The sequence below is a fragment of the Barbus barbus genome (genome assembly GCF_936440315.1).
Source record: "Barbus barbus genome assembly, chromosome: 28".
Taxonomy (NCBI): Eukaryota; Metazoa; Chordata; class Actinopteri; order Cypriniformes; family Cyprinidae; genus Barbus; species Barbus barbus.
Genome location: NC_136756.1, coordinates 27,063,422 through 27,088,366, shown reverse-complemented (window position 1 = coordinate 27,088,366; position 24,945 = coordinate 27,063,422). Strand labels below are relative to the sequence as shown.

The 24,945-nt window shown below is 36.0% G+C and overlaps 1 protein-coding gene across 1 annotated transcript in view; it reads right to left on the bottom strand.

The window, feature by feature from the left end:
* Positions 1-4,125: 4,125 nt before the first annotated feature.
* The window catches only part of LOC306848833 (leucine-rich repeat transmembrane neuronal protein 4-like), a gene marked incomplete at both ends in the record, with an annotated part of 116,562 nt that continues 95,742 nt past the window's right edge, over positions 4,126-24,945 (bottom strand). Inside the window, one exon of the mRNA XM_079383583.1 lies at positions 4,126-4,347. Within this exon, the coding sequence (XP_079239709.1) occupies positions 4,126-4,347 (222 nt within the window). The remainder of the gene's footprint in view (positions 4,348-24,945) is intronic.

Below are 24,945 nucleotides of genomic sequence, written 5' to 3'. Positions count from 1 at the left end.
TGAGTTTTCATGAAAAGGATTTAAATGTTCAAAAAACTTCATAAAAGACACCATTATACAATAGCATTTTATTAAATTATATAACATGTTTGTATTCTATATTTCTTTAGTTTCAGTTTACAGCTATTGAGTGAGTATGTATTTCATTTTATTATTGAATTATTTTACTTTATTTGACCCATTTTCCCGGGATAGAATTAGTTAATAATAATAATAATAGCTGTGAAAAAGTTTCTTTTGTCATGATTTCATGTATCTTAATTAGTGTTAATGTTAAACATGTATAGGCTATTTGGAGAATACAAGAAATCCAAGCTTGTAAATATAGATTTTGTTAGTCAAAAATGATCAGGATGGAAGTTATCAATTTATATATGACATATGAAAATTATTAAATAAATATTACAGAAATTATGTGCATAATCTAAAATGAATATTTACGAGCCAATTTTGTGATGTCATAAATTGTTTCCACAACTAAGTGACATCAGTGAGATGCTGTGAGTCAGTGGAGGAGAGAAAGTCCGTTTGGCACGATTCTAACAATGCACTTGTTTGTCCAAATGCCTGAGAAAGACGCTGATGAAGCAATTTCTACTGCGCCTGGATTCAGGAACTTTTGTCCACATTCTCTTCAAAACTAGGTCCTGTGAATAAAGCAGAAGCAAATTGAAATCTAATAGTCAACAGGGACGAGGCGCTTACTGCCTATAAAGTACAAAAGACATTTGTTAGCGTGCTGCTGTAAGGGCCTTTAGCATCTTTACAACATGGGTTCTTTTCTCTCCTGTCCTCTCCGCTTATGGACGCTTTGCACCATTGACGACTGCTTCCCTCAGGAATAAATCTTAATGGGCGAAGAATTTGAGAATTTGAAGTCTCAGGGTGAGAGCCCAAATGTCAAATTGAGCGAGTACAAGTGTCCGTGATTGAAGATGATCAAACTGACAGTACAAAGCCGAAGGTTTTGATGGATGCACACGCTATAATGAACTGTAATAGATGAAACACCATACTGAACAAGGAAGAATGCATAACCATTCATCACCGACAAGCCGTTTTTGCTTTTAACTTTACTGGAGCGTACTTCTGCTTCTTTAAGGTCCTTAATGTTCTGGATTGGTGCATTTTTAGCTTGCTGTATTCATTTGATAGTTGTATTTTTTCTTCCTTTTCTTTGTGGAACGAGTGACTGAATGAAAATAACTAAACTAAATGAAATGTAAGGGGCTGTTCATATGGGAGGTTTTCTGGAAAACAGCTAGATGGTGCACAGTAGACACATTAAAGGGATAGTTCACCCAAAAATTAAAATTATGACTTATTTTTTTTTTCTGTTGAAAAAGAACCGATATTTTGAAGAATAATTGGTAACCAAACTGTTTTGGTTCCCATTAACTGCCACAGTGGAATATTTTAAAGTGGAATGTAACTTACAAATGTATATTTTACATACTAAGTTTCTCTTCAAACTTGCTGTGGCATTTTAAAATATGGTGCTCACGGTGTCAGATGGTAAAAAAACAACATGTAGACATGTAAACAGTTTGTAAACAGCCACCAAGTCTTCTACATAATAGCATGTTGGCATGTTGTAGTAGCTCAATAGAAAATAAGACACAGTCAGACATATTAAAAAAACAAATTTACGCTTTATAACTGTTGAATAGACAAAATGAAATATTTTGACCTCATTGCTAAGATACAGGGAAACACAGTCAAATGCTTAAAATAATCATCACAATCTTGGCAATCAAGTATTGCATTGAAGGGGTTGGGAGAACGTAAAACGTAAAAGTATATACTGGTTATCATCTTTTTTTTCCTCACATAAATACTTGTATAAAAACATTTGGTTGGAAAATCACTGTAATCATTATTGGAGGACAGGTGTTTGACGCACCGTCCCACCTGACAGATGCATCGAACATATGCTGCAATTCTGTAAAATCGCAAAGGAAAGTACATTTTTTTTTAAATCAAAGTTATTTTCAAACAGCAGGCTAATATTCTAACACAGCCATCTTCTCTGTCTTTTTCCATTCGCACTTTCATGCATCCACACTGACACACACACACACACACACACACACACACACACACACACACACACACACACACACACACACACACACACACACACACACATCCAATGCTTGTATGCTTCCTCCTGGATTAAAGATAAGGCTCTTCTTCTAGGTAACAAGATTGTGTTTCTGTAGAAGCAAAGACATCTTTGTTTTAATTTACATAATATGTACAAGACAGGTAGTCCAGTCTGGGAAGTCTTTCACTTTATAGTGTCTCTAAGTCACTCCCACTGTCTTTATTTGTACAGCGCCAGCTGGAATGTGAGTTGTGGCAAAACAGAAAAGGAATCCATTTCCATGTAATTTAATGGAGCATCCGAGAATCTCCGAAATACGGCACAATGTCCAATGGATGATGATACCGGGACAGAGGTGCAAGATGATGATGATAGTACAGTTTATGGTACTAACGTAGTACACCACAACATACATCCACTTTGTTAATGGGTATAAAAAGGTAGGGTGTCCATATGTCCTCGTTTTCCATTCAGGATTTCTAAATTGCCAAACATGTGCTGGTTTTGGCTTTGTTTTCATGTTGACGCGCTCTCTACAGTCCTCATACATTATATGGACACGTATTTGCCTTGCTTTGACCGTTCTCTGTGGATCCTGCCTCTTGCACACCACGATTAGTCGATTATGTACAATGCCTGCACGCTATTGGTCAAACTGCTCATTACCTTCAGCAAGTATGAAAGCAAAAGCAAAACAAAGCCCAAACCTGGACATTTAAGACAATTTAGAAATAAAAAAGAGGACTTATAGTGACCCTAATATAGGACACGGCCAATAGGCTTCCAGAACGAATGTGGGTCATTCCTGCTATGCTGGACATTTTCATGTCCTCAAAAAATGTTAATTGTGTCCTTGCTTTCCGTACTGTTATTTGTGTGGAAAACTTCTTGTCATCATCCTCCAGGAAGTGACATCATTTTGGAGTGGGGGGGGGGGGGGGGCAACATCTTGGTTGATTGAATCACAAAAATAGTGCAATATCAACAGTTTGAAGAAAAAAAAAAACTCCTCACATTTAGTTTCACACCATAATCTTGAAATAAGCGTGTCATAATTACGTTTAAGTGCCTGATGTCGATCTGAAAGTCTTCAAGACCATTTCATAGAAGTACTTTGTGAAATTTTAGCATATTCATATGTATTTTTAACAGTTCGACAAGGCCTAACAGGAATGACCCAGGTGTTAACATCCGAAAACTGAAAAGAAACTCAATATGAAAACCTCACTGATTGTGTCAGACATTTTCCACGGTCCGTGTAAAACAGCACTGATAAATGATGTCACAGCTGTCAGTGATTTTCAGAGTAAAACCGGCATGGCACGATGGGTTCTTTCATCGTAATACCGAACAATCAAGACTCATTTTAAAGATTCACAATAGAGAAGCTGTCAAGTGAGGGTCATATTATCATTTACAATTCAAATTCGCCAGCTCACCTTGAGGAATTAAATTTGGGCAATTTCATATAAAGCAATTATCGCTGACTTCACGGGGCAGGAGTCCTTCTGAAAGGCCTTATTAGAAAGAGATGAAAGAGATTTTTATGCTCAGAAATTCCTCGAATCCATTTAAGGGTCGCTGGTTTATATTTGATTACTTCTGGCTATGGGAGAACACCGATATTGTGAGTATGTGTGCTGTTGAGTCAATAAAACTTGATATTTATTTCCCATTTGAGACGTTAACATGATGATTTTGAAACATTTTGAGGGTTGAGCTCACAAAAAGCCTGAAATACCAGAATAAAATGCTTTTTTTTGCCCCCCAAAAAAATCCTGTTTGATTATTCCAAACACATCGATCGTACGCTACAATGATGATTCTTGCGAATGACAAACCAGAGACTGTTTAACCCACTTCACAACAAAGACAGAGTCCTCTCCTGAGAGTCTGTAGTCCATCACGCTGTCCCATATATCTGTGGTCTGGCGAAGGGTTCATGTTGGGGGTTGAGAGTACGCCCCCGGGGATGTTCGTGGAGGAGAGCAGGCGACAGGGACGAGTCCATCTCCGGCTCACTGCGGTAGGGTGCGGATGTCTGACAGAGGGGCTGCAGGCACGGAAGGAAGGAGGCCAGCGGATGGGACGGCGCAGCGTTCTCGTGCCCCCAGCCCCTCCAGGGCCTGGGACGGGGGCTCAAAGCCCCTGTTCATGTGCAGGGGCTGGTGAGCCTGGCAGTAGTCCACGATGGGCTGCTCGTACCTGTAGAACGCCAATGTACCCATCTGTTGAGGGGCCTAAGAGAGAAAACACAGAGAAGAACATGGTTAGCATTAATGCTGGATTTCAAAAAGAGATTTGCTGTAGGATCAAGGATGACAGCTGTATCTTGTGTGTGGTGCTGCAGATTATTAATGAATTATTTCATCAGGCATTCCTTTGCAATCATTCAATGTTTTTCATAAATGATTTGTTTTATAATATAAAAAGATGTTAGAACGTATTAGTTGTTACACACACACACACACACACACACACATGTTGGTTTTTGTGGTTTATGGGGATTCTCCATAGGCGTAATGGTCTTTATACTGAACAAACTGTGTGTGCTATTGCAATTATGTACAATGCCTGCACGCTATTGTTCAAACTGCTCATTACCTTCAGCAAGTATGAAAACAAAAGCAAAACAAAGCCCAAACCTGGACATTTAAGACAATTTAGAAATAAAAAAAGAGGACTTATAGTGACTCTAATATAGGACACGGCCAATAGGCTTCCAGAACGAATGTGGGTCATTCCTGCTTAATTTAGTATTATTATTACTACCTTGGCCATTTGGTGTTAAATTGACTGTTATTTAATATATCTTGGCTATTTGGTGGTGTATTCATGAAAAAACACAGTCATGTCTTGAAAGAAAGTATATAGACAGGAAAAGCGGATATGGATCCGTGCCTTAGTGTAAATGCAACCTTAAAATGTGTCAATGTCCAAGCGAGTGCAGCACGCAAGGATAAACCTATCTAAAGTATGTCAAATGTATTTTCAGTGGAGTGCAAATGAGTTCTGCTCTCTCGTAAGAGGCCCATGAGCTCTGCAGTCAACCCCATAAATACATTCTCCATTTGCAGCAGCAGGCCAATCAAAAGTTTAACACACAGCAAATGGAATGAGATTGGCAAGCCGACCACCCGCTCGCTCTCCTCTACAGTGACAATACAACCAGCATTCGCAAATAACAGGTAACGCATCTGCCAGGTGGAAGACGTTGGGTGGGGAATGCTAATAATATTAGACATGGCATCAAGATCAGAAGATCACGCTCAAAGGGTGTTACGGTTTCAGTAATTAACATCACATTCACATTCAGATTTTTTTCCTTCCATCAACCTTCACAAAAGAAACCCTAATTACTCCTTTGAGTCTAATTTGGCTGTAATTAGTACCTTTGGAATGTAGAATGTGATAACATCATTTAGAGTTCATCATTAGGGTAACCAGGGCTCACCAATAAACTTGCGCTAAGAGGTATTGTAACACGTCAAACATGCTTTTTATCAGACGACAGTGATGCTGCAATAAAAACACTGAATGAAAATGATACGCCTACTCCAGTGCAAAACAGCGGCTGAAAATGTGAGCTCGTTATTTAAAAGGGACGGTGCGCCCTTAATGAAAATTAGTGGAAAACAAAAGGCGATGTTTTGTAAAACAAAAACAAACCAGACCATACGACTAGTGCGCTACATTCAAGTCCAGTCACATTTATACAGATTGTTTCAGTAGCTTAACATTAAACAGAAAAAAAAACAGTGTTCATGTTGTAAAATTCTGTATTAAAAAGAATTCCAGCTACAAAGCAGCTCTACAGAATACAGAAGTGTCATAATTCAGCTCAATTCAGTTCAATGTTGTTTCAATACAGTTCACTATCAATGTTACAAAGTTGATTTCTAAATCAATTTCTAAATACACTAAAAAGAAAAAACTTTCATAAAAATAAAAAAATAAAAATAAAATAACACATATTTATTATCCTAAAATGAATAAAAGCATGAACATAAGTCAATAATGCTGATTTAAACATGAAAATATTATTTTTGAATTAACAATTTAATTAGAAAAAAAAAAAAAAAAAATTGAATTAAAAATACCCCAGAATTAAAAACTTAAAAAAATACTTTTGTTGCCGTATAATGTAGGCAAAAAAAAAAAAAAATATATATATATAAAAATCACTCAAATTTTGTATTCAGTTTTATTCAATTAAATTAATATTTTTAATTATATTATTCATTTTTATTAAGAAATTATAATTATATAAAAATAATAATAATAATTATTATTATTATTATAAGTAGTAGTAGGGAAGTACTATAAAATACTATAATATTTATATATAAAGTTGGCATAAGCATTCTTACATTTAGACATCATTAAATTGACCTCCCGAAAAATACTAATAAAATGTAAAAAAAATAAAAAATAATAATAATAATAAGAAGAATTTATAACATTTAATAATAATTATTAAATAATTTTAAATCTATTTCCCCCCGAGTGTGTGTGTGTGTGTTGTTGCTGGGAAATCAAGGATAGCAGTACGTTTGACATTTAAAGCACAGAAAACACGTCACAAACAGGGTTTAGCACACACACGGACATACGTCTGTGATGCACACATCTTCATAAGCAGCATCTAAACATGGCAGCGGTCGGCAGGCTGCTCTGAGCTGATTAATATGCAGTCCCGGGATCCACAGAGAAAGCGCTTACATACCACTGCTTTTATTCTCTTAAATGGAGGGCTTGACTCCATTAAGTGGAGACCACTTATTGCATTACAGCCATTTTTGCTGATACTGTGCGTTTGACTTCCACCGTCCCAACCTCTGCCTCACCGCTGCTTTGAATTGTATATAATTATGTGCTAATTAAGTAATATTAGCTCCTGACTGCTTTAAAGGAAGCACACCCAGCAATAATGTGCAATAATGTGTGAAATAAGCAGGTAAGTTTGTGAACATCCAACTGCACAGGCTGATGCTTAGTATCTTAGTTTATTTGGAAACAAATGAAAGAAAATAGCTGAAAACATTACGGAGATAAACACAACCTGCAATGCAATGACTGGTGCGGCATATCTAATGCACATCATGCTAATGACGCACGAGCTGATATAATGGGTATTGTCAATTATAATTGTATTATTTATTGCCTTAAATTACATCACAGGAACAGGTTTGGTCATTTGCAAACACTTATTAAAAACATAAAAATATTTGGAATAATTAAGATTTTTTGAAAGTAGTCTCTCATGTTTGCCAAGGTTGCATTTATTTGTTAAAAAATACAGTACATTTAAATGAATGTTTAAAATAACTTTTCTATTTGAATATATATATATAAAAATGAGGATCATGTGACACTGAAGACAGGAGTAATGATGCTGAAAATTCAGCACTTCATCACATGAATAAATTACATTTGAAAATATATTCAAATAGAAAAAAGTTATTTTAAATTGTAATAATATTTCACAATTTTGCCAATGCAATATTTATCATTTTCATTTAGCTTATGTTAAAGTAGTAAAAAGACTAAAGAGAATTAAATAAAATAAACTGATTTTTTTTATTTTTATAAAAGTTATATAGCCCTATATGTAATACAAATGACAAAATCACAACAAATTTACTAAAACTAAAATGAAAATGAAAACAGAAAATGTAAAAATTAAATCTGTAAAGAAATAAAATAAAAATTATTACATTGTTCATTTAGACAATTGTAATTATTATTACTATTATTATTATAATTATTAGTTAAATACTATAACAAAAATGATGCCATAAGCATGATTTTATTTAGATATTATTAAAATTTATAAAAAATAATTTTCCAATAATATATATACATAGTAATTTCACTGGATTATCTAAAAGCATCAGTACAAATAAACTCTGAAAGAAAAACGAAGGATAAATCAGCGGAGCATCTTTCCAGAGCTAAGAGAACTGAAACACAATCTGCTGCGATTGATTAGCAGCACCATGGCCATATGTGAACTCTCTAAAACGATTGCATTAAACTCGCGGATGCAAAACCATGCAAACACTGCAGAGCCGAGACGCAGCGTCCAGAGACATGCTGCATGTTCCATCAGCCCGCAATTGGATTGTGCTGCATTACCCAACAGAAGACAGATCGATTTACGATGAACGCTTGTCAGATTAAATACGGCCCTGCCGCCCAGTCGCAATGACGGCCACTGAGATATGTTTATAAAATTGACTTTAGGAAGCGGGCAGAGGAGTGTGTGTCTGTAATGGCACTCCATTTGTGTTTGTTTCTGTTTCCCATCTGATTCGTACAGCATATGGCATTTGTAAGTGGAGTGGGCCCAAAAAGTGTTTAAACACTTAAAAATGAATGCAGTGCATTCGTCTGAAGGCAGACAGACATTGTGGGCGTGTTGTCAGGTCATTTGTAAATAAATTATATTTGCTTAAAATATTAAAATGGGGGCATGAAATGTCTACAAGATGGAAGGGCATGTGGCGGCAAAAGCACACTTATCAGGATTTCACATAAAGATACCGAAGTTTCAAATGACAGAAGAATAGATCAATTGTTCAAAATGAAGGCAAGATGTATTTGTTAAAGCCTCTTTGTCTTTGCATCAGCTGGTGTTTTGGTGATTTCTGGTGGGTGTATGAAGTCAGAGGAAGCACAGGTGCACAAAATCACATTAACTATCCACTTGTTTCACTAACCGCAAACAAACAGAGTCACTCAATGCTTTTTGTTGTAATTTGATTTATTGCTTTATCATTTCCAACATACAAAAAAATAAACCTTGAAAACACCTGGATGGTTGTGGGCAGGTGCGTAGGCCACAGTGAATTAAAACAAATCAAACCAAACAGAAAAAGTCCCACACTCTTTATTAACATTATGTAAAATACAATACATATATTTTATTTAAAATTAATATTATTTTTGCTGCTGTTGTTATTATTATTATTGAAAATTTTATTTTAATGATGTCTGATGGCATGGTATTGGCATCATATTTTTAAGTTATACTATTAATATGATAATATTTTATAGTACAACTAAAACTACTACTACTATAACTAAAAATCTTCTAAATATTTTTATAATAATAAAATATGTGCAATATTCTTGCATAATATTAATTAAGTAATTATATATAAAATTATTTTCTTACATTACTATTATACATTATTATGTAATATTTAATTGTTAATAAATATGATACTATTAAATAAAATATATGTATCTTTAATATGTGTGAATCAACATTATACTATATATAAAACTTGAAAATGTGCTTACTGTATCTTTAAAATAAATGCCACTTGGTTTAATGTTTGGTTTATTTGATTTATCTAATTCAATGACAGTCATACATTTTTTAGTGTAACTTACGTGTCCAAATACCTTTCAGGGCTACTGTATACTGTAAATGAAGAAAACGGTTATGTAAATCTGCTAAGTAGGGGGTCCACATAAAGGGCCTGTAGAACGACTTCAAGGCTCAGTTTGCCTAATTACTTCGATGGAAATAAAGAAGTGAAAATGTTGTCTTAGAAGCCTTTAAATGAGCGTATGACTCTATTGTGTTGAACAAATTGCCACTTTTTGCATGTTTACAACCGCGTTGAGAAAGTGCAGCTCTAGACTTCAAGCAGCATTTTAAATGCGTAATCTCTTACTCATTTCCTTGCACATCCTTTTATGCGCCTCAATTAGGACCGCATTCTGGCAATTTAACAAAAGTGTTTTTTACATGCGTTCGCATGCGTTTTGAATGCTACCGCGTTCGTATGCATCTAATCGCATCTGATTGTTTACATAGGTGCAGATCAGTGAAATCCACAAGGTTAGATTCATCTTCATGCAGTCGTATTCATCTGGGAACGAGGACTCAGAGTTAGCGATCATTGACCTCTGCTGGATACAAACCCCATTTGTACAGCCTTGTCAATCCTATTTCTCTGTTTAATTGACTGCTCGAGCGATCATTCGGTATCCAGCTAAGCAATCAATTATCTATAAATGTAAATGGGATTAAAGCTTAACCGTTCCCTTTCCTTTTTAAAGAGCAAAGGGAATAACAGCCAACAAAAGAGACGTGGATGCTGTACATAAAACAGCATTTCTGATCACATTCCCACTGAAGTGTTTGACTATAGTTTTGTTTCCTTCACAAACACCCTTCTGCTCCCTTTCCTTCTGAAAACAGGATTAAAGATGCTTGGGAGTAATGAATATTTAAAAAATAAAAGGCTTTTTGGCTTCGCCAACCCGTTGTCCATCCCGGTTTAATCACAAATATTGGGAGCTTTTACTTTTGGCTGCTGCGGTTGGAGCTTTTAAAGATGTGACTCATAGCGGTTTGCGTCTGGGTTCCTGCCAGCGCTCTGTGTTAAGAGCTAAGTGCAGTTGATGCACAGGATCGCACGCCTTAGAAACTCCTCGTCTTCACAATACACGGCTTTGGAGTGCATAGCCTCTATGCTTTCTATTGCATTTCTATTTGAGAGCTGAACGCATAACAAATAAAGGTTATGTTTGGAATGCATCCTACTGCTTACTACTAGGAGTGATATGACTACAAGCTTATATCATGGCAATGGATATTGTTGCAGGAAAACATTTTATATATAATATCAGGGTTGTTATCGCTAACGAAAGCTAAAACTAAAACCTTGAAAAAACTGAACCTTTGTTGTCGTGTTATGCCACACGCACAGAAACTCAAAAAGGCCCATTCATGACTGTTAAGCAAATAATTGCCAATAGTGAGTTTTTTTTGGAAAATGTCTCATGAAAAATTAATTGATTAATTCAAAGATTTTCAGTAATTACTTTCTCTCTCTAATGCAGCCCCTATTAGGTTGCCACGTTCAACTTTTCAGCATTGCAAATGATCAATGTTAGAAAAGCTGTGTCAAATATCATTGGCCACTCTCTAATTACACAATGCAACCATTAACCAACATTAAAGAACTCTAAACGTGATTATGCTGTTCAATTAGTTAAAATACTAACTTCCTCAGAGATATTTCAAGCAAATATTTTATTTAAAGGTGCTTGGCTGACACAAAAATGTTTGAAATCCCTGCATTACATGAACAAACATTAATAAACATGAAACAGCGATGCCATTAAAAGTCTTCCAGGTCTGACATATTTTTGACTTCCAGAATCAACAGTTACTGAAGATCACTAGGATCATAGGATTTTTAGAAAGAAAAATTTAAAAGAGAAAAAAAGTTGAATAAATACATTTTATGAATAATTGACTGCCATTGTGTGAATGTAATCCATTAAAAATAATCTGTAATTTGATTATTAGCAAATTTAAAAATGTAATATACTCTAATTAGTACTTGATTCTGACCTGATAACCTAATCCAGATTACATGTAATCAGTTACTACCCAGCACTGCACACCTCTCTTAGCAAGCACTACTAAAAATAGCATTCAGTATAGGCCTACACATGCAGAATAAGCAGTGTGCTATTTCCATTTCAAACACAGCCTGTGTACTCTATGTCAAATATTTGATATTTCTAAGCAGATGTCCGTGTTTCTGCTAATATTCCCTTTTAGATAACACCAGCTTCACCCTGGAAGCACCTTCATTCATTCAGAGCGCTCATCTCACAGCGTCAGACGGTCCTGTCTGAGTCATTAGTATGCCACGCTGCATGCTGGGACACATGATGGCCAGTGATTCTAATAGCAGGCTGTCCAAGTTTCCTCGCTGCCGCAGCGGACAGGTCCTACACACGCAGAATTCTCCCACCAACAAAGGGATGCCGCGGTGGACCGTTACGCCAGTGTGGGGGCCGCAGGAGAACTCGGATTCCTTTCTGCCTTTTTAGCCCGTCCTTTACTACCGATCTTCTTCCTTTAGCGTTTCTCTTAATTACCAGGCGTATGCTCGCTGTCTCTCTATCTTCACCGTGGGAAAGGCGTTCGGCTGAGGCTTGACCCTTGATGCAGCGCAGAGGGAAACGATCTGAACGAGCAGTTTGATAAGCAATCTAAAACTAATAGCTCAGAAAATGGAATTAATTGTGTTGCACAATGACATTAAAGTGTTGATCGCCTGTGGTCTCTCGGGGCCACATTCAAATCTACATGTTGTGTTTTTTCTTTTCCACAACTGACACGTTGACAAATCTCTCTCTTCTGCTCACCTAGGCTGCATTTATTCTATCATAGTACAGTAAAACAGTGAAATATTATTTCAATTTATAATTAAAAACAGTTGTGCTGCTCGATGTAAATTATTCTGAAAATTAATCTTTGCACCACAGGAATACATTACATTTTACAATATATTTAAATAGAAAACAGTTCTTTTAAATTGCAATAATATTTCACTTTTTTTAAAACTATATTTTTGATTACTTAAATACAACCTCGTGAGCATAGACTTCATTCAAAAACATAAAATCTCTTGATTATTCTAAAGTTTTGACCAGTAATAACATTCAGTTAGGTTTGTATTGCAGTCACCATTTGTTCACCATCATGTTGTTCTAAATCTGTATGATTTTCTTCTTTTCATGGAATACAAAAGCTGCATGTTGAGGATTTGTACTCAAATGCATACAATTGCATTTAAAATACAGTGCACATTGTCGTATTGACTATTTTGTGCTGCTATTATGATGCTTTTGAGTCTTTTTTCGTCCTCATTCAGTATAATTGTATGCAAATTAAGTCATCTGAATCCAAATGATAGCTTTGTGTGAGGAAATATTATAATATTTTTTATGATGCTTTTGAATCCTCTTTTAAGCCTTTTTCTAAAACAGATAAATTTACCTAACAATGGGGCTTTGAAAAAAAAAAAAAAAAAAACCTGACCTACACTTGTCTCAAACAGAGTATTCTGTTCGTGTCTTGAGCAAGATAGCATATGATCACTATCGCTAGTGTGTGTTTTCTGCACACTGAAGAACAGATGGGCAAAAATGCGTGTACAGATTCATCAACCCTCCACTGGCCTCATGCCGGATCTGATAGTGGGACTGTATGTGCAGTAGCTGATATCTCCATATAGCCACATCACTGCAGGTTTCTGAAGGAAACAGTTCACTCATTTTTACTCAAATTTTGGAAACCACTCAGATTTATAATTTACAATAATTGATGTATGTATATAAAGTTAGTAGAGCTCTGGCGAGCAGCGGCACGGTGTGTCTTGGATGGTGTGGGCATCGAGGAGAGTTGAAGCAAAGACTATAATGCCCAAAACAAGTCACTCATATAGTTTTGAATGGGGAAAAATGCAACGCTCAATATGGCTGTTCTATTGAACGAAGCCCGGCCTTCTGAGCACAAGAGCCAATCACAACGCAGAGACGTGCGCTTTGGACTGCGCATGCACACTGGCTAGTCTAGCCTGAAAAATAAGCATTTTTTTTACGTTATTTGAGCAAAACAAACAACATTTATGAGATAGTTGTTGTCAGATTTCATTGGTGATTTCAAATATGAAATTTACTCGTTAGCTTGATGATGTTTCCCCATTCAAAGAGATAGGAGCTGCACTTGCATGCCTGAGCGGTGTTTCAAAGATGGCTGCCGAGTGACATGACTTGCCTTGAAGTCAGGTCAACTTTATGGAAATGAGCTATGACGCAGTTCGGTGGCAACCAATCAGAATGTTGAGAGGATTCCAGAGAACGCAGTCCTGTAAACTTCAACCACATTAGTTTCCAAAGCATTTTCGCATAAGAACGCTCGTTTTTCAGCAGGAGTGCAATTCCTTTACTCAAAACAACACCGATTTGACCAATTAGGCTACACTTCAACCAGAACAGTTTGTAAAGTAGGCTGCGCACAAATTAATGTTAATTAAAGACAAAGGCTAGTAAACGTCTCCTATAAACTGCATGTTGAAATTAGACTAGCACTTAACCATGAACACAAAACCACACCACACAAATGGCTTTTAATTGGTTTATTTCATTAGCAAACATGTAACTATAATTAAGTTTAATCAATTTTCACATTTAAAATATTTGATGAGGTTAACTTATACCCTGCTTGTGGTCAGTCTGCACAAGATCAACATGCTTGTGTCCCCGAATCTTTCTACATTTTGTCGCTGGCGGCAGTGTGAACACATGGTTAGGCAGAATGACTAGTGTTTTTTGTTGTTTTTTTTTTTTTAAACAAAGGCACGGAGTGACCTTTCTGTCAAGTTCAGATACAAAATGTGTAGTATGCATTAAGTCATGCACTAAATTTTTTTGAAGAAATACATTGGTTTTGTGTGAAGAATAAAGCCACTGAAAATCTGTCTTATGCATGGAAGGTGAACATGCATTAAAATTTTTCATTTTGTGTTCGACATAAGAAAGACACACAGGTTTGGAACATGATTTTTAGTTTCAAATTGATGACAGAAAACCATTGCTTTGAAATTACCCAGCAGTGGCTGCATCAATGTTCCCGCCATACTTAAATATTCAGGCAGTGAATGAGTAAGTCTGTGAAACCAAACAAAGAAGTGCCCACATTTGCCAAAGCCCCAGAGAGAGCATGTCATGTATACTCACGGCATGCCAGCAGAATGAAAATGCAGGTCTGAAAGCTGTTTTTTGTGTTTGTTTGCTTTATTCTTTACTCACAGTCTCCTTATTTTGCTCCTTATATTAATCAGGCAGATGGTTCAATATCTTTAAGTGGCTTTTTGTTATTTCCTAAGTAGATAAAGAGAAACATATTCCAATAAATCAGAAATCTCAGTATAATACACCGAGGTAGCAAGAAAAATATAATCGGAAAACATTTTTATTTGTTCTTGCGACATGCATCGCTGTACCTGCAGATCTTGTTATAAATTTTATTAGCCAAGATGCAGGCGGCAGCGTATGAATATTTTGTTGTTTTGTAGATTTTTTTTTTCTCTCAAATGCATTTGTCCTGATATAATATCAAGGCAGAGCAAAAGTATACCAACTGAACATTTCATATGTTCTGTTTGACTTTCATATCCCACAGTAAATTGATTCCAGACTCATATTTTCTGTCCCATCTGCTTGGATTTGTCAATATCTATTACCTAATTTTGTGCAAAGGCCAGTGAACTTTTTTTGGGAAAGTTAGTTGTCTATTTTTTTTTCCGCCAGCTAGTTCATATGACTAGAAACCATGATGGTTTAACTTTGAGTTTTCATCTAAAACGACTATTTCATCTGAAATTTTGAAATTATCACACATTTTGTGCCATGGAAATGCAGGACTCAAAAATAAGGGTATGTGCATGGTGTACAATAAAATGAGGAAATATGATATCCATTTCCAGACTTTAAGATGTTTGAGGATTACTTACATTCATTGGAAAATGAAAGAAAGAAAGAAAGAAAGAAAGAAAGAAAGAAAGAAAGAAAGAAAGAAAGAAAGAAAGAAAGAAATAATAAAGAAGAAGAAAGTTTAAAATACGTAAGAGAAAATGTGATAAAGAAACAATAGTAAACTACTTTGTTGTCACTAGACCTCATTATCTTTCACATGAGATTTCACAACTTAATTTTGAAAATACTTGTCAAAATAGTACTATGATAATATCAGAGATATATACCATACTATATTTGTAGTTTAGGACTAGTATGTTTGTATGCCATTCAGAATCCAGTCACTGTATGAGTGCACTGCTGACCATTGAGCACATGCAGCAATAGCTCTCTTGTTGCTAGGCAATAACATGAGATAATGAGAAGATAAATAACTTACACCTAAAATGTAAAGCAGGCTGCTGCTGGGGGGCCTCATTTATATGATGAATATATACAGCATGCCCTTAGGTTCACTGATTATTAGAGGAACAGCAATCGATTGTAAAACACTGAATGATGAAACTCAGTATCTGTAAAGATCTGAACATCAATGCAAAAGAAATTGACTATTTATCATTATAGAAAATGCATTCAAATGGTCTGTACCCGTTTAATCATATTTTATGGGTCATACGTGAGCTATCAATTAATAGAATATATAATATAATTTATATAAAAATATATTATGTTTATACAAAATTATATAAATATATATAAAAATTGCATTCAAATATTTTTTTTTGTATAATTAGCCCTATAAGACCCACTGTTGTAATATTATGTCAGTTTTAGCTCCACTAAATTAATATTTGTAATTAATAATACATACACACACACACACACACACACACACACACACACACATATATATATTCTGTATATAATCATTAAAGTATTAAATTATTAATAATTAAATTATTATCTCAAGTACATATGGTTTTAAATGAAGGAGGACCGGGTTAACAGATGTTGTCAATTTAATTTTGCTTATATATTATAAACTTAATGATCTTCACACCATAATGGCAGCGAGTTATCACACATAAAAATATGATTTGATGGCAACTGACAGTAACAAGTTTCTGACAAGCCTTCAGCCTCTGGCAAAATCACATTTAACAATCATACAGTCTCCTCCTATACCAAAACCCTTTAGTAAGCTTTTCCTCGCCACAAGATTATAAAAAAAACATCTGATATGCTTTTTCCGCCTTTCTGCTTTTAGATGGCATCGGATTGAATGTGATGAATGTCAGACTCTATAAACTCAAAAACATGTGCAAGATAACATCATCTGTTGACCTTTAACCGCAATGAATATTGTCTTAAATTGTGCGGTTCATGTGTTTGCCGCATCTTGCGGCGCAGAAAACAGGCCTTTAGGAAACTCATGGAGGTAAACAGCTACATCCTGCTAACAGCATGCGCTGCATTATTGCTGACACGGCTGCTTTTTTAATTCACAATTTGATTTGAAACGTCAAAGTGGCTTTAATCCATCAGATGGGCAGGTTTATCTCCCTGTAATGCCATTCATCCCATTTACAGCTCGCCAATGTCACCAAAGCGCAGCCCTGCTTGACCGTGCATGCTGTTCCGGGCTGTCATCCTCATATTTCAGCATCCCTTCAAATTAAATAATCTATTTCAAAAAGCCAAATGCTCATGCAGGCAGGATCTGTGCAGTGTTAGTGAATTAGAGAAACACTCCACATTAACCTGGATACCTTTAGAGATCAGGATTAAAATCATTTATTCAACTGGGTTTCCCTTTTTAATTAGAGAACCAGATTTGTTTTGAGAAAAATATCTATCTATCTATCTATCTATCTATCTATCTATCTATCTATCTATCTATCTATCTATCTATCTAAAAGTTTTGTCAACTGTGTTACTAACCAAACACATTATTGTCTTGTATCATCTATCTATCTATCCACATTTATCTACATTCAAACTCAAACTGCAATTCTGCATTCAACTTTCTACCTCAATTAAAATTCATGAACTGAATTGTCATTTAAATGCCATTCTCAATTCATTCAGAATGTTGCATGGACGCCCACACACACAAACACTTCAGTGTTTACGGCACGCACGAGGACACACACCCCGCTGTGCGCCCGACGCATATGACACCGGCAAACGCTGACTGGCAAGACGCAGCCATTTCATAAATCTACAGAGATGCCTCTTTAGCGAATGGTAATTAAAATAGCCTCAATCCACAAATCCCTGATAAATATTTCATTAAGCCGCTCTTGGTGGCTGTTATTGCTATGGTGCAACTATATTTCAAAGGCTCTCTCGCTAAAATAATTCCAAACGTTGGGTGGGCTAGAGGGGAATTAACTTTTGGGTGAATTGAGGGTGGACGGCTGTGATTTATTCGGTGCTGGAGAAGGGAAAAATTCAGTTCGACCTCTTACAAAATAATGAATGCATACACAGACCCTGGCAATATATTACTGACAGCCTAAAACCAATGAACAGAGCACAGACCTTTATATATAAAAAAGCAATTTTGCATTATTTATTAAACATCTCGCCCTTAGCCCCGACTCATGCAGTGGGCAGGTTTGCAGGGCCTGACGGATGCAAGAACATTTTATCTGCATAAAACATGACAAATATAGTTCTATTTGTCCAGTGCATAGCATTGTCCTCCCATCAAAGAGGTTCTTGTGTGTGTTTCTTATATTGTTCAGCTCTAAGAATGTACTTTTGTAATTCATAAATCTCCACTGCCCACTGATGACATTTTGCATACACACTAATGTTTTATGCACACTACGCATACACAAATAAACAAAGAGACCGTTTGAGCTTCGGTCCTGACATTCAAAGCAGTTCTGGTTAATGAAAGCCTCCACGGCCTAAACTTTTAAAATATGATCAAATACTCTCGTGCATCAAGAATAAAAGCTTTTTGTTGAAATACAGTTGTGTTTCCTTTGACATTCTGGTCTCTATTTACCAGTGCTGGGTAGATTACTTACAAATTTGAATCCGTTACTGATTACAAACTACATGACGAAAATTGTAGTTAGTAACATAATCTGGATTAGTCTGACTAATTTTGATTACTTTATACAAATAATATTGACTAAAATATTTACTGTGCTAATGTGCCTCTGAGAGTTCAATAATTTAACAACATATTTGCAATATTCAAAGTTCTCTGATGTCGGTGGACACATTGTCACATTGACATTGACAAATTTGAATTTCATTAATTATTAGCTTTTCATCAACACCCTACAGTTTATTCATGAACCCCAGATCATGATATTGATAACACAGAATTAAATATATTTTTTATAATTTTAAATGAACTTGTTTATCACATATACTTGAATGTGATTATTGAAATATGACTGTACCATACTGATAAAAAAAAAAGGAAAGAAAATATTTAATTCTGTCAAGTCAAGTCAATATTATTTGCATAAGGCTTTTAACAATGCAAATTGTGTCAAAGCTGCTTTACATCGGCTTGATATAAAGCTGGGTGGTTTTATATCAGTTTTACAGAATTTAGACGGGGAAAGAGTTTGTTGAAATGGTGTCATTCTCCTCTGGCCAGACAAAATCAGCAGTTTAAATCTAGACTAAAGCAGAATCAGATCAGGTAAATCGGGTACATATTTGAGAATCCCTACATTACATGAACAAACAAAAAAAAAAAATCATGAAAACATGATATTACAGGGCCAAAGTTTTCCAGGTTTGAAATATTTTTGTCCAGGCTTCCAATATTAATAATTAGTAAATGTCACTGGATATGAGGAAGCCATAATATTTCACAGCTATTTACTAACTTGCATAATTATTAGTCTTGTGTATATAAATGGTAGGTTTGTTTAGAAATGTAAAATAAGAACTGGGGTGAATCAGCAAATTATAAATAATTTACTGCCATATGAGTATGTTAAAACATAATATAATCTAATTACAAGTACTTCATTTTTGGAATCTGATTATCCAGATTATATGAACTCAGTTACTAGCCAGCACTCGATATGACTACATGAAAGTTTTTTTTTGTCTGTTTTATTGTCTGCCAAGCGAAAATCAAGTTCAGTTGCTTAGAAAAGTAATAGCACACCTCTCCGCATGATTTGAGGTATCATTCAAGTTCACAGCAAAAATGGTGTGGGAAGTTCAACAGGGTTTTGTTGGAAATTGCATTAGTGCCTCAGCTACACTGCTTCAGTTTTCATATGCAGTTTTTGCACCGTTAGGACCGCTAAAACCCATGAATTACCCAGTGAGAACAGTGTTTATGGTAATGTTTGGATTCTCAAGCAAATATGCTACAAAACAAAGTACAAACTCCCAACAGAATGTTTAGTTCTTAGTTTTTTTGTTGCACTTCACATTCAGTTGGATTCTTTGATGCTTTTCCTCCATAGAGACGTGAACGCTTTCTGGAATGTTTCGACTTGTTGTGGGAAACCGCATCTGTAGATCAACCTCTTCCTATTGCAGTCAAAAACTGAAATAATGCATAATATAAGATTTTGCAAACACTGTATGTCAACACAACAAATCTATTCAGATTATGATGGATACAAACTTTGTGACAAACATAAACTGCAAATTTTTAGGTTCTGTCACGGACAAAGAATGACAAATTCCTTACTTAAGCCAAAAAGAGACATTAAAGAACCTGTCAGATTATTTTCTTCCATTTTCTTTCCATACAGATGGTCTTAAACCTAAAGTCCAAGTACTAAAAGCCACAAAACTTCACTTTTAATTTCATGGGATCTTTAGGATGCGTAATCAGACTAATGCACACATATTTACTATCCAACAGGCATGTTTCTTGCTCTCAGTACTAATATAAAATCGGATTACACCAGTTATGAAAGATGGGAAATCTTCCATTGGCCCAACTTTCTATAATCTTTGCCAATTTCTACTTTGAAAGCATGAAAAACCGATGTGAATGCATAAACATTAGATTGACTAATTGTTTAAAATATTACTGATATAATTTATGCTGTCTGGACCGGTTAAGGATGCACAAGTGTTTACAGTGACACATGAGGGACAGTCAAACAAATGTATGCCTGATAGAATCACATTCTTCAATTGCAATACGAGTAATTTATGTCACAGATATGGTGTATATAACGAAATAGTGTCACGATTTGGTTTCTGTTTAGTTTCCCTTTTTTGGTATTTCCTGTTCTAGTTTCCAGTCATCTGTTAATCATTCATTCTCATCACCTGTGTTAAAGTTAATTATCTTGTTTCCTCGTTTGGTTGATCCCTTTATAATCCTCAGTTCTCCTTCTGTCTTTTGCCAGATCTTAAGTTTGTAAATGGTTAATGTGTCTTGATGCTCATTAAAAATCTCCTTTTCTATTCCTCGTCGTGCGCTTTATACTACAACCACGTATTGTAACAAATAGCTATTTGTACTTTTATTTTCACAGATATTTATATACATTTAAGCAAAGATATTTTGAGGGTATTTTAAAAGATTTTGAAGAATGTTGGTAACCAAACAGTTATGAAAAATGTTGGTAATGTTACGACCCCTGGCTCAAAGGGTAGCAACAAAAAGGAGGGACGCACGAAAACAAAGCTCCATAAAGAAAGGCTTTATTAAACTAAATGTGCTGTTGTAGCGATGTCAAAATGCTCAAACAACATAACATAAATCAAATCAAACCAAACACAACCCAAAGTCCAAGTCCAAAACCAAGCCTCCAGATCTCTGATGGTACTCTCTTTTAAAGGGCGTCTAAACCACACCGGCAGGTGCACTCAATAAACTGGCGATTAACGAGTCAAAGATTAAACCGCCAATCAGTGCCCGAAAAGTCAGTCACGGACCCGACACACCCCTCCCCATAAAACAGGGACTCCCACAAAGAGACCTGTAACAGAACATGGTAAAATACAAAAATTATGACATATACAAAATAGCACCAAAAGACAGCTCCCAAAAACACCAATATGCCATATATTATGGTGTATTTGGAACACGCGACAGCACGCTACCACGTTTTCCGATCCTCGAACATGACTAATAGCCAAGCAGAAAAACTGCAAGAACAGGGACCACCGGATCAACCTCTGATTTGGACACTGTAGAGAATTCAAAAAAGTCAAAGGATGATGATCCGTGTAGATATATAACAATTGGTGCACTAGAGTTAAGATAAAGAGAAATGCTGCAATGCCCAAATAAGAGCTAATGCTTCTCTCAATTGTAGAGTAATGACACTGATAAGAATTAAACTTCTTCGAAAAAAAACTAACGGGATGTACGACTCCCTCCTTATCTGACTGCTGAAGAACAGCCCCAGCACCCACATTACTGGCATCAACCTGCAACAAACGTTTTAGCGAAACACGGAAACTTATTTGGTACAGCTTTAGTCTCATTTTCATAATGTGGTTTTAACAAATTTACAGGACACCGTCTAACTGACTTTTTCCGTGATGAAGTCATAACCTCATAATTCTCATCACTTAATGTACGTTGCACAACAAACGGGCCATCGAATTTAGCTTCAAAGGGAGAAGAAACTATTGGCCAAAGTACTAAAACTTGATCTCCCGGTTCAAACTCTCGATGTTCGACTGTCGGGTCATACAGTCGCTTCATATTTTTCTGATGTCTTCCAAGGTTTACTTTAGCGAGTTCTCTTGCCTGAATAAGTCGATTCTTGAACCCCAAAACATATGCTGTCAAATTTTTTGGAGGCTCTGGAACTTTTCCACCCTTTTGAAAAACAGATAGGAGACCACGAACGTTATGTCCGAAAACTAAATCATTAGGACTAAAGCCCGTACTTTCCTGTACTACTTCGCGAGCGGCTAACATCATCCAGGGTAAACCCTCTTCCCAATCTTGATCTAGTTGCACACAATATGCTCGAAGTAATGATTTTAAAAACTGATGAAATCTCTCCAACGCACCCTGACTTTGTGCGTGGTACGCAGTAGATTGATTATGCTTAATGTGCAACTGTTTCAGAACTTGCTGAAAAAGGTGAGAAGTCAGATTCGAACCTTGATCACTTTGGATGATCTTTGGAATTCCAAAGAACGATATAAATTGTGTTAGTGCCCTCACTATAGAACGCGGCGTAATATTACGTAATGGATATGCAGCCGGAAAACGCGTTCTCAAACACACAGTAAATAATTGCTTCCTGATTTAGACTGAGGAAGTGGTCCGACACAATCAATAAGGAGATGTTCAAAAGGCTCACCAGTAACTTGAATCGGTTTCAAAGGTGCAGGTTTCAACACTTGATTTGGCTTACTGGTTAGCTGGCAGGTTTTACACTTGATATAACTAGAGAGGTATCGCTTTAAACACGGCCAAAAATAATATTGCAACAAGCGATCATAGGTTTTACGCACGCCCTGATGACCTGCTTGATCATGTGCAATTTCAATCATTCCACGACGAAACTTAACAGGAACCACCACCTGAAAAACAGGATCTCCGACAAAATCACCCTTGTGAGGAATCCATTTCCTCAACAAAACTCCCTCCCTAACAACATAGCCACGAGCAAGGTTATCCATCTCTGCCGGAGTAACAGCACACTGGAAATAAACATCCAAAGAGGAATCGTCTCGCTGTTCTCTTCCAAGTTCCTCTGCTGATACAGGAAAAGACAGCCTAGACAAATCAAATGAGTTTCAACATTATGCTCATTAATATATACAGCTAGACGATTCGGAACAGTGTTTTTAAATTGTTCTAATACCATCAAATGAGTTAAATCTTCAAATGTCTTAATCTCTAGTGCTGTACACCAACGATTGAAGTTTCTTCTCAAGTCTCTGACAAATTCTAGATGTGTTTGCACTTCCTCTTTTTCCTGCAAACGAAAACGTTGTCTGTATGCTTCTGGTACGCACTCATATGCCTTTAAAATTTCAGATTTAACTTTATCATAATCCCTATAGTCATCAACCGACATTGAAGAGAAAACTACTTGTGCTTTTCCAGTTAAAACACATTGTAGTAAAGCAACACAATTTTCATTTGACCAGCCCCTCATTTCTGCCATACGTTCAAACATGGTAAAGAAAACATCAGGGTCTTCTTCATTAAAATTCTGAACAAGTTTTAAGTTTGAAGTAAGCGAAAAAGACATACCTGGTTCCTCATCATGATTAGATAGCTTACCCTCTCTTGCAAGCTTCAATTTGAGGGCTTCTACTTCAAGTCTTGTTTTTTTCCAACTTACTTCCTTCAGAATGCTGTTTTAATTTTTCATGCTCCATCTGCAAAAGTAATTGTCTTTTGACCAGCAAAAAGAACTAAGTCGTTTGCAAATTAGATACACCTGCTACGGATTCATCCATCTCAGACTTTAAAAAACCTTTCCCAATCAACTCAGTTTTCAAAATTAATTTAATATTTTCTCTGCCAAATCTTTTATCCTTAATCAGTATTTTATAATATTCAGCGATCGCTAACAATCGTTCTTTAGAACACCCTTCCAAAAATTCATGGGAAGGTGGACTAATAAACAAATCAATATCAGCCATGAAAATTCACCACAAAACAATTTAACGCACACAGTGCGAACCAATAACGAGAGATCCCTCTATCTACCTATCCAATATTCTAACTCAACCCTAGTCTTCATGCGATTACTTGTGGGGGGTACTTATGCACTATAGCCCGCTAGGTGAAAACGCAACCGGCAAAACCAGCGACGCTCTCAAAACCACGGATGTGCCCCCGAGATAAATACTACTACCCACGTTCACCGCAACGCTACAAAAAACAACAACCTCGACAAGTCTCAAAAGGAAACATGCCGCTGTTCCTAACAGGGAGACTCACGTTCAAAACAATATTGCACATGTGTACTTACCAACTGGTGATTTCACACGACGACTTAAACGGTCTTAGGTATAAACTAATACATGCGTCCCAACTCCAAACTAAGCAAGGACGAGCCCCCAATTTGTTACGACCCCTGGCTCAAAGGGTAGCAACAAAAAGTAGGGACGCACAAAAACAAAGCTCCATAAAGAAAGGCTTTATTAAACTCAAAAATAAAACATTAATAAACAAAACAACAAAAATAACAATACTTCTGAAAACATCAGCATGTAAAGCAGGGTGTCTGAATGTTAATGTAATGTGCTGTTGTAGCGATGTCAAAATGCTCAAACAACATAAATCAAATCGAATCAAATCAAATTAAACCAAACACAACCCAAAGTCCAAATCCAAGCCTCCAGATCTCTGATGGTACTCTCTTTTAAAGGGCGTCTAAACCACACCGGCAGGTGCACTCAATAAACTGGCGATTAACGAGTCAAAGATTAAACCGCCAATCAGTCAGTCACGGGAACCGTCACAGTAACCAAAGAAGATTTTGAAAAATCTTGGTAACAAAAGATATTTTAAAAGAAGATATATTGAATAATGTTGGTAAACAAAGATATTTTGAAGATATTTTAAAAGAAGATATTCTGAAGAATGTTAGTAATCAAAT